The sequence below is a fragment of the Acanthisitta chloris genome, unplaced genomic scaffold, assembly GCF_000695815.1.
Source record: "Acanthisitta chloris isolate BGI_N310 unplaced genomic scaffold, ASM69581v1 scaffold6944, whole genome shotgun sequence".
NCBI lineage: Eukaryota > Metazoa > Chordata > Aves > Passeriformes > Acanthisittidae > Acanthisitta > Acanthisitta chloris.
Genome location: NW_008667706.1, coordinates 70,768 through 82,298, shown reverse-complemented (window position 1 = coordinate 82,298; position 11,531 = coordinate 70,768). Strand labels below are relative to the sequence as shown.

The 11,531-nt window shown below is 44.7% G+C and overlaps 1 protein-coding gene across 1 annotated transcript in view; it reads right to left on the bottom strand.

Annotated features, from left to right (window-relative positions):
* The window catches only part of CRISPLD2 (cysteine-rich secretory protein LCCL domain containing 2), a 24,719-nt gene that overhangs the window by 3,084 nt on the left and 10,104 nt on the right, over window positions 1-11,531 (bottom strand). Inside the window, exons 5-12 of the mRNA XM_009072614.1 lie at window positions 11,316-11,416; window positions 9,731-9,889; window positions 8,390-8,450; window positions 7,653-7,719; window positions 6,551-6,681; window positions 6,373-6,416; window positions 5,391-5,463; window positions 4,644-4,719 (exon numbers count right to left, since the gene is read on the bottom strand). Of these exons, the coding sequence (XP_009070862.1) occupies window positions 4,644-4,719; window positions 5,391-5,463; window positions 6,373-6,416; window positions 6,551-6,681; window positions 7,653-7,719; window positions 8,390-8,450; window positions 9,731-9,889; window positions 11,316-11,416 (712 nt within the window). The remainder of the gene's footprint in view (window positions 1-4,643; window positions 4,720-5,390; window positions 5,464-6,372; window positions 6,417-6,550; window positions 6,682-7,652; window positions 7,720-8,389; window positions 8,451-9,730; window positions 9,890-11,315; window positions 11,417-11,531) is intronic.

Sequence of the window (11,531 nt, the reverse complement as noted above, 5' to 3'; positions counted from 1 at the left end):
CTTCCTAATATCCAATTTAAATCTCCCATTCTTCATCTCATCCAGGGCCAAAGCTGGATTGAGGACAACTTTCCAGCCAGTGCCTCTTGGGTCTGCACCAGAGAAACCTCTGTGGTGAAACTCTTTGCTAGCAACCAGCCACCTCAGCAAAGTTTAGTCACACAATTGCTTGAAAAGGAAAAGCTTTTCCTGAATTAAGGTAAATGCCCACTAATTATCCAGGACAGTTCACATCCTTCTTTCTAGGAAAAACAGGACTGCACCCAGTGAGAGGTGTAGGTTTTGGATGGGAATAACCCCAGAAGACAACACCAAGTGTGGAAGGAAATTAACACTTCTGAATAGACTAAAGCTTCTCAATTGCACATCATTCCCTGCCCTTCAGGAAGTGCAGAGTCAGAAGAGCTGGAGGAACACAAAACAAGAGCAACTGATGACTAAGCTCCCAATACATTCAGAAAAAGGGAGCAAAAGCAGAGAAGGCTTAGGCATAGTATAAACTTGGCCATCAGCTCACCCCAGAATTTCCATACAGCAGGCTGGAATAACACAAAGCAAAAACAAGCTCTGCACAGGGAACTGCAGCAGGTGAAAATTCCAAGTCCAGAAACTCCCTGATGGCTAAAAATCCAAGTCCCACAAAACCTGTGCCAAGGCCAAATGTTCCCATCGTGTATGTACAATACAGTCTGTGCTGTTTCATTCCCTCAGCCATATATGGCAGCTTTGCCTTGTCCCCTATATATTTATCACTTTGGATGGCCTATCTCTTGGCAGCTCTCTCTCTCTGGAGTGCCAATTTGGTATTCTGCTTCTATATATGGCCAAGGGAGCAAGGGAATGCTGTGTTTGGAAGATATGCAGTGAATTCACTCTAGTATGCAGTGGGAAATCTGTAAATCTAAAACTGGCTCATAAAATTCAACTGTCCTGAATCAATTCGCAATACTCTCCACTGGGAGACATCCTAAACAATGTTCTTTTCAAAGCATTCCTGGATTTATTTTTTTCCAGGACTTGCTGTTCTGTCACTTACTCAAAGCTATGACAAACAATTTTTATTGCTTTAGCCCAAACTTCCTCTTATCACCCTGTTGGATTACAGCCCTCTCCTACCCCAGGCTGAGCTGTGCTTTGATGAATTGATTGCAGAGCTTTGGGAAGATGAGATATTCCAAAAATAAGGCCTTCCTCCCAAATTCAGGTTTACTGTAAGGACAACACACAGGCTTTCCATGGCAAAGCCCCTTGGGATGCTCTGTGACCATTTCCTGATGAAATGGGCTCTGGGACACACACCATAAAATGACAATGCACTTTATAGTCAGTCATTAACAATATTCTGTGACTATGATGTTAATCACCCTGAATTTCCTCATTAGTGTGTCTGCTGTAATCATTAAGTTCATATGTTCTGAGAGCTGAGCCACGCAACTTGGTTTGTTCTGGTGGCAAACACCTGATTCATTGTGCAGGTGATACATCCTCCTCCAACTAATTGCTGCATAACTGTGGATAAAACCCCTTATCTCCAAAGTGGAGACTTGTTTCTCTTTCCTGGCTCCACAGGGCTCCTGTGCAGGGATGGGGATGGGTTTCCGTTGCAATCTAATGTCACACCAGGAGTCAGGTGGAGTGACAAATTACAGTCTTATGAAACTCAAAAGCTGTTTTACAACTTTCAGAAAGATCCCTGAGTGTTCACACAGCTCCAGCATCAGGGTCAGGTTGGATGGGGCTTGGAACAACCTGGTCTAGTGGAAGGTGTCCCTGCCCAAGGCAGGGGGTTGGAATTAGCTGAGCTTTAAGATCCCTTCCAACCCAAACTGTTCCATGACTCTATGCTCACCCCAGAATCAGCCCTATCTACTTCTCCCATTGCATATTTCTTGTATTTTGTTTATTTACCCTGAAACTGAAGTTTCCTCCATGCCTCTGTTCCACACTCTTACTAATTTCCCCATGAACAATTCCCTGCACTGCTTTTTAAAGCAAAGGCTGCCAACATCTCTTTGCACTTTAAGCCCCCAGAAGCACCCAAGTATAAACTCACAATCCAAGCTAATGTTACAAAGATGAGGAAAACAAAAACCCTATCAGAATGCATTTAAAGTGGGTAAAAAGCCTTTTCAACAGAACAAAATAGGGTCTCCTATTCCCCCTGAATAAACCCCAGAATTATCCCATAAAACCCATCAATTCTTCATGTCACAGCTTTGTTCTTCATGGCACAACAAATTTTCATGTGCCTTCCTGGGATCATGAAAATGTGAACACTATTATGGGCCGAAAGCACAGCGAATCCTGTTGCTATATGGACCAGCCAAGCATTTTTGCCATCACAGCTTGGACTATCAGACTACCCACCAGAGCTTTTAGCAACTCCACATTCTGGAGAAGGTGCTAAAAGCCCAGAGGGCACCTTACAGGGAGCACAGACTGGCCAAATGCTTCATTTCCCTTTAGATAACTTATTTAAGAAGACACAGTTGGAGCACAGTTCCCCCCAGGGCCATGAAGGTATCACACCAGACATGAAGTTGCCTTCCCAGAGCCCTCACAGAGCTACAGAATCAGTTAGGTTGGAAGGGACCACAGTGGGTCATCTGGTCCAACCTCCCTACTCAAGCAGGGCCAGCCCAGAGCACACGGCTCAGGATTGTGTTCAGATGGTTCTTGAATATCTCCAGTGAGGGAGAATCCATTACCTCTCTGGGCAATCTGTTCAATGCTCAGTACACAGTAAAGAAGTTCTTCCTTATAGAATTCTTCCTCATAGTTCTTCCTCAACCAGCTCTTGTCTCATCCATCTTATTGCCTGCTTTAATTATTCCTCAGCAGTGGGCTTGGGTTAATTCCCAACATTCCCTCCTGGACAGCATCCTGCACAACCCATGCTCCTGGAAAAAGCCTTTCCCTAAATTCTCCCATCATGGCATAGTGTTTCTCTTCTCAGCTGCCAGCCTGAGCATTCCCAGCACCACCACCTGTCCCTTTGCAGCGCCATTCACCTCAAACTCTTTTGTCCCAGCTGGTTTCACCTGCTTTGCTACCAACCTCACACCCTGGTGACACCCTCAGTGCTTTCCTTCGCCCCCCCACATCACCCTGTTAGTACACTAGTCCAAAACAAGGTTAACCAAACCCTCTAGGAAGTAGCCAAATTCCTTTTTATTGCTATTCTTCTTTAATTTTCTCCCAAATCACCATCCATGTCCCCATTGATGAAACAATACCCAGGAGGGCCAATAGGAAATGGAGCTTGGGGTTCATTACAGGACACTAATCCTTTTGCGTCAGTGCAATGCCAGCCTGGGGTGCTGCTCCAAGCCTAATATCCTGGTAATCACAGGCCCTCTTCAGGGGCAATCTCAGGTAGTTTTGTCCCCAGTAAAAAAGGGAAAACTATTTCCCATTTCCTGCAGGTGGGAGCAAGCTGCCTGATGGATTTGCATGTGAGCTAGTCTGGGCTAACCTGTTTGTGCAGCTCTACCTTCAAAAAATGAGTCTCAAGGAAAAGAAAAAAATAGGGTGGTTCTTTCAAAATTGCTTTCAAAATTGCTGCCCCAAATTACTGTATGATTCTGCAGGATGGTTTTTCCCAAAAGACTGCAAAGCTCCAAGGTGACCTTAAGCTGGGGGTCCACAAGCTGCTAACTGCTTCTCCTAGGCTAATAAACTCCACGTTCCTGCAGGCTACAGAGCAGCCAAAGAGTTGGCATTTGGGAACATAATCTCCCATGGAAAAAAAGGAAAGGAGGAAAAAGAAACCCAACCAGGCACCTGCAAATGGAAAAACATTGAGACCCAGTTTCTAGAGGCCTAATATTAAGAGATTTCAAGAAAATGACTCTCTGCCTAGTTTTAGAATCAAGTCTCTGCTCATCCTCATCAGCAGAGTTTAGAAAAACAAACCCATAAAAACAGCTCACATGCTTTCTTTCCACTGCTTTGTGCTCTGTCCTGGCTGCTCAAAAACACTGTTCAGGAAGAGGAGAGGAGACAAAAGAGAAGAGAGAGAGGAGAGAGAGAAGAGAGGAAGGTCTTTCTTTGCCAACTCTATAATGTGATAGTATATAATAAAAGCCCTTTGGGGCTCATCTGTAGATGCTAAAATGCTCTGCAGAGGTGGACCAAGTGGTGCCATGATTTCACAGCCAGAGCTCATAAGGCACAGAGCAGTTAAGTGACATGTCTAAATCCCTAAGAATAAGTCAGTCTTGGAGAGTAGAAGAGCTCCTCAAGCCTGTTCACCATAAGGCACAAAGCTGTTAAATGACATGCCCAAGTCTCTAAGAGTAAGCTGGAGAGTAGAAGGGCTCCCCAAGCCCACTGACCCCAGCCTTCCCCCCCCATTTACCCATTTCCACATGGCAATGATAACAGAGAGTTTGACTTGGTTTCACAGTAGAGTTTCATAGCATGTTAAGGGGCTGGAATGGACCGTATAGAGATCATCCAGTCCCAACTCCTGCCCTGGGCAGGGACACCTCCCACCCAAACAGGTTGCTCAAGGCTCTAGCCAACCTGGCTTTGAACACTGCCAGGGTTGGGATATCCCTTCCTAAATCACAGAGCATGACCCCAGCTCTGTGACACAGCTATGGTGACACACAGGGCCATAGGAGAAGGTTCATACTCACATCTGCATAGACGTTGGTGCCAAACAAAGGTGCCCAGTAGGATGGCTCATCCTTACAGTGGGATGGACAATAAATCCTGGAAAACAATTTATTCAGATTTATTCTCTATATCAAGGCTGGACAGGAAGGCAAGCTGCATTCCTGGGACATTCCAAGTGCCTGCATCTGGTCTGCAGGTGGCAACAGGGAATTTCATTATGTGTTCCCCTCAGATGACATTTGATTCTTACTGCACAACTGCAAATAGAGAGATTTAGACCAGGAAAAGAAGGATTGGTCTTTTCTGCCCTTTGCAAAGGGGAGTACCTGTATTTTTGTGCAATGATGTGCATGTTTGTGCCCCTCTGCCCTGTCACTTACACCTGAAGCTTTCTAGAACAAACTTATTCCATCTTTTAAGGTGGAAAGGAAAACCACATCAAAAAACCAGCAAATGCAAGAGAATAAAGACAAAGAGTGTGAAGCTGCACACTCAGACATAAGAGAGTGCTGGAATGGGATTGTGGACCCTGACTGACATGTTACTGAAGCAATGTGAAAACATAATGTGAATTTTCTGTTGTGACGCCAAGAAACTCATGGTGGTAGGAACAAACATGCCATTCCCAATCCCCTCTTCCAGTTCATCCAGTAAAATTGGCTCTACTCCCACTAGCCCTCAAATTCAGGGACCTCAGAATGCTCTGTTAAGTTGTCCCTCCTCAGAGCAGAGCAGGTCTAAACTGAACCCAAATGGGTTTGTGTTACCTTGGGCAGTGGCTCGCTGGCTTCTTGAAGCGGCACAGCTCAGCTACTGTGGTATAGCAATCCAGGGTCTGTGCTGCCAAGATAAGCATGGAAAGGCAAATTATTAGATCTAAAAGCTCAGGCAGCTGCAGAAAATACAAGTCACAGTCATGCAACACATCTGATGAGAGCCAAGTCCAACTGAAGGCACCGGGAAGAAAGGTTCTCATTCCCATAGCAGCAGCAGGAACCCAGGAGAGGGCTGAGCAGGTCTCCAGCATCAATCCTGACACCATACTACAACGTGGCCTTGAAAAGGTCACACCTTTCACAAGAGCAAAGCAGCTGATCCACAAGATGTGGTTTTGCTACAGCTCCAGATATGGAGTCCAAATAACCTGACACCTATAGTTGACCCTGAAAGTGGCTCAGGTGGATCTAATCACAGAGACAATTCTGTGCAGGAGGAACTTTTCATAGATAATCAGAAAGCGGGAATTATTTTAAAAGTAGAACTCCTCAGTATTTATTTATATGTTATTAGAAATGTGATGAAGCACTGCTATAAACTAATTCATGTATGTTGCTTGACATTACTGCTCTATGGTGTTAGCCATTGTTTCCTTCACTTCTTATAGGTGTTCACACAGACTGAGGCTTTCACACAAGGACGGCTCTTCTTCCAGCCCTTTACCATCAGCAGCTTGTGACACTGCAGCTCAAGTCTGGACCCCACCATGATCCATCATCAGGAGATGCTGCTGGAAATGGCCCATTACCACCTTTTTCTGTACCTTCCTCTGAGATACCCTCAGAAAAACGAGGTGGGTGAGGGTGGAGTTACACTGTGGGGTTCTAGATCACCTTGATCACCATTCCAGGGTTTGGTTGTGGTATGGAACCATTTGACACCACTTCAAATGAAAAAGAACACTGAATGATGTTCTCAAATATCCCCTAAAACTTCAGCAACAGCATCTTTTCCTCAACTTTTCAAACTTACTTGTGACTTTGGAAACCATGAAGGCATTTGAAGGTTTACTTTTCCTGTAAAACAAGCAAACAAAATCATTCATTAGAACAATCAGCAGAGTAGAATGACTTGAATCACTGTGTCTACACAAGAGCAACAAAGACAACTCAACATCTGCTTATATTTAAAGCAAAGACCAAGGCAATACCTAAAAGACTCCACACCATTCCTGGTAGACTTCACAAAGCCAGGAGTCCTTCCCTTCCTTGTGATATCCACCAGTCCTCCTTTATTGTCCAGGATGCCATAATGGATGGCAGCACGACATATGCTTGATGACTGCCAAGAGCACAAAGAAAAAGTGTGTGAAACAAATCTCACTGAGAGAGCAGCAGTGCTCAAGCACTGCGTGAAAAACAAGGGAGAACTGAAACCACCAGCAAAGCACCAAGTGGAAAATAAGCTGAGGACACTCCTTTGGAATCTGGTTGTTAAATAACTCTCCCAACACAGCTTTATTCTTTTATTACTATTATTATTTTAAGCACTGCCTGCATGAATGGCAAGAATTCGAAATAACAAACCCATACATTTAAAGACAATTTAGAAGAAAAGTAGTGTTGGAAGTGAATGATCAGGATGAAATGTTTCCAGTTCTCAACAAAACAGTCAAACCCAAAGTATTTCTGCTGACACCACTTGGAGGGGACAACTGTCTGCAATCACAGAGGTTGCAGGGTAAAGATATATCATGGATGATATACGCAGTTATGCACCAACAGTTGGAATGGGGAAAGAAAACCCGATTTTACGCAGGAAAACCCTTTTATCTTCAATCTTTCTTCACCCCCAAAAGTAGTTTTGATGGGAAAACAGCACTATGCTTTATATATAGACATTGTAAATTCTAGATCCAGCAAATCAGCCCAAAAATATTAATTAGCTATAATGTTTAACAGTGTTTTTCATATTAAGTTCCTGTTCAGATTACAGCTGCCCACATTAATGAACTGATCTTTGGAAGAGCTGCCTATTGATGCCCATCCCTCACTTTCCATGGGTGCCCACATGAAGGACAATCCATGATAAATCATGTCTGGAATCATTTTGCCTTCCCAGACTCCTCCTTTCTTTTCATCACTAAGATGAGGAAAACACAGATAATCTTTATTACCACCATTTTACAGCACCACAACTGAAGACTAATAAAGGCCAACACGAATGGCACCAGAATAGTTGGCATTTCCCATTTCTGTTATTCCCACTAACTCCCCACAAATTACATCTCTGAGCTATTAAAAGGTACTTACACTTTCATAATAAAATGTTCCAAAGATCTTTCCCTTACTGTACAAGCAGCCAGCTGGGCACAAATACCTAGTAAAGATATATATCTTTGAGGGTGGCAAAACAACAATTCAAGCAAAACAGACTTTGACTCCATTTAATAGTCATTCCATTCATTTCACGTAGCTCTTCCCTTTTAAAAAACAAGATTGCAAAATAGCTACTTTTTAAACAGTTCCTCCACCCTCCTTAAGAGCCTGACCAATATTTAGATTCTGTGGATTTGGTTTTTCTCCAAGTGATAAACTGTCCTGTTCTTAGCAGAAACCTTAACCAGAAGTTCTTGACTGGCTGGGAGGGGACAAGCCATGAATTATTGGTCTGGCTTGGACAGCAGTGGAATGCATGAAAAAGACTCAAAAAAAAGGACTCTGCCCAAGCTTATTCTATTATTTTGAACACCTGAAACTCTGGGGCATCATGGCTCAGTAAAATAAACCAAGTCACCTTATTGCCAGGCTTGGTTTAATGCTTGGATTAGGAGAAATTAAGGGGAACTTTTTCTTGGGAGTTATTGGGGTTTGGTTGGGTTTTTTCCTAAGATATCTATCTAGATAGTCACATATATAAAAATACATAGTCTATAAAATACACATTTACATAAATACATAGTGTAGCCTCTCCTATGTTTGCAAGACCTGGGTAATATTTAGATTACTTTTCCCCCACAGAGCTCCAGGATGGATCAATCAAACACTACCTGTTGCATGTTGAGCCTCTGCATTTGTCTCTCATCTTGGTCTCACAGGTAATGACTTGTGCTGGGGAGAAAAAGTTAAATAAATAAATATTTTTAAAAGGAAAGAGCTCAGTCAGCTCTTGAGCTACAGAGAGGAGCAACCTCTATGTATCTTCCCTGGAGGTCTTTGGTGGAGCTATATAAAATCTCATTTTATCCAGCCTGGAGCAGTTTGCACCTCTTTAGCCCTTCACCTGAGACAGGTGTCTTTGGAATATTAGCAAGGAAGAAGCATCTGACAGCTGAAGGCTTTGATTTACAGCCTGAGGTCTGCACACAGAGCTCTCATTCTCCATTTAATTACAGCCCCTTCAGATGTTGGGAGATAAACTTGAAAAAGACATGTTGACTTGCCTCACCTTGTTTTCATAATAAGTCTCTTTTAATTAACAGTGGGGAGAAAGCAACTGAGGAAGTACCAGCAGCTCCACTAATAACTTCAGAAATCTTCCCAAGCAAAGAATAAAGAGGAAGCTAAACAGCCCAGAAAAGCTACAAAGGGAGGAACTGCACAGAGTGTTTTAAATGGGAAATAAACCCTAAATTGATTACTGATGGGGAGACCTTTAGTACATTGATATTTGCTTGAGATAAGGAGGACATGGACCTGCTGGACTAAGCCCAAAGGAGGCCATGGAGGTGTTCCCATGGGCTGGAGCACCTCTGCTAGGAAAACTGAGAGAGCTGGGGATGTTCAGCCTGGAGAAGAGAAGGCTCCAGGGAGACCTTAGAGCCCCTTCCAGTGCCCAAAGGGCTCCAAGAGAGCTGGAGAGGGGCTTGGGACAAAGGCATGGAGTGACAGGACAAGAGGGAATGGCTTTAAACTGAAAGGGAGTAGTTTTAGAATAGATATTGGGAAGAGATTCTTCCCTGTAAAGGTGCTAAGGCACTGGCACAGGTTGCTGAGAGAAGCTGTGGCTGCTCCATCCCTGGAAGGGTTCAAGGCCAAGTTACACAGGCCTTGGAGCAACCTGGTCTAGTGGAAGGTGTCCCTGCCCATGGCAGAGGGTGGAATGAGATGAGCTTAAAGGTTCTTCCAACCCAAACTAATCTATGACTCTATGAAATGGCTTAAACAAACAAATAGCTGTTGCAGATTGACATGCAGAAGGCATGAGTGACTTTGCTCACCACTCCTGGTGGGCTTCTGCTCTAATTAGCAGTGACTTTTCACACATTACCTCTCCCTCCACTCAAACATCCTCCTTTTTTCCCCTTGAGCCTCCTCATCACTTTCCACGCCTTTTCCCACGGAGGTACTTAAAAACCCATAGGAACTGAAAGAGAGAGAGGTTGTCTTACTCATGTAGGATTCTGGGATGACTTTCTTGGGCTTGATGGGTTTGCTGGGCTTGCTTTCTGAAGGGTAGAGCCTCACAGGCTTTTGCTCCCCAACCTGCGGAATCTCCACTTCGTTGGTCTCATCCGTCTCGGTGATGATGGGATCCTCATAACGGGAATCTTGTCAGAAGAGGGGATTCAGATTAATTACAGTGTGTTTGCATTGGAGGAGAAGTCAGACAGGTGCATGTTTTGAGGGAGGTGATTTAGTTTGACAAAGATCTGCTTTGAAATAGCTGGAGGATCAAAAATGCCCATTAGATGCAGCACAAGGCTATTGCCAGGACACTGGGAGGGGAGGTTGCTCCTCTCCCACTCCTCTGCACACAAAGCAGCATTTATAGCACCTTACAACAAGGATTTGAAATGATCCCAAATAATTAGTGAAAAAAAAGGTGCTGATATTACTGGTTCTGTTTCCCATAGACCTCTTCCCTTTGGAGAACAACACAAATCTGCTGAAGAGAACATCAGGACACCTCCTCCCCTCTCCCCACAGCATCCACCTGCACCCTGGGGACCTACCTCAAACCCCACAAGTTGAAAAATCAGAATGTTGCAGTAAAATAAATCTCTGCTTTGGGCAGGTCTCCAGGGAACCTGCCTGTTTCCAAGAGCCCAGTTCTCTCTGAAGGTAAACACTTGGGAGGAGAAAGATGACCCCAGGAGATCCTGTGTGCTGGGGGAAAGCACTGCTCACATTAATAACTTTTACTCCATTGACCTCTACTCTGAGAAGACTGCAGAGGTCAGGAAAACCCAACCAGGATCCTTTCCTCTTCACCAGGAGATGCGAATCACTGGATTCATTTTGCAGCCATGAAAACCAAGGTGGGTAGGGAGGAAAAGGCTCCATGAAAACCAAGGTGGGGAGGGAGGAAAAGGCTCTATGAAAACCAAGGTGGGGAGGGAGGAAAAGGTTCCATCCTGGCCCCTGAAGGAGCAGGGCAGGCAGCCAAGCTCTGCCCACCCACATTGCCTCTGGTAAGGGCTGGCGAACACTCTCTTCCCAAACAATTCTGCGAGGACAGGATCACTCCTGCCCACAACCTGCCAGTGCTCACAATCCTGCTCAAGCTCCTGAGCCAAACCCATGGAAGCTCAGAGCTGCTGACCCCATCCAAGCACCCACTCTCATTTTCACTGGAGAAAACACTCTGAATCCAAGCTCCAGGTTTGAAGGGGTGTTCAGGGCTTTTTGGTGCAGCAGCTGATTAACCACGTGTTGTGATATTGGAATATTAAGGATGGTTAATTAAAAAGCGTGGTTGGTTCTAATAAGAAGCTTCCACAACTCCAGCCTTTTCCCCAACCCCAGGGGGTGCCCAAAGCCCCCCACCACATACCTTTGTAGCAAAGGTTGTTCTGGCAGCTTCCCCCATAGCTTGGGGGGCACTCAGAGCAGGGACGGCCAATCTTGTATGGAGCTTCTCCAATCCAGTTGCCTCTGGAAGCATAGGAGCAATATGCACCCATCAGCACTCAAATGCCCATCCAAGATTAGACACATCACCCTAACCCAGAGCAACTAAGCAAAGACTACAACCTTTGTAGCAAAGGTTGTTCTGGCAGCTTCCCCCATAGCTTGGGGGGCACTCAGAGCAGGGACGGCCAATCTTGTATGGAGCTTCTCCAATCCAGTTGCCTCTGGAAGCATAGGAGCAATATGCACCCATCAGCACTCAAATGCCCATCCAAGATTAGACACATCACCCTAACCCAGAGCAACTAAGCAAAGACTACAGAATCAGCAAAGTCTTGT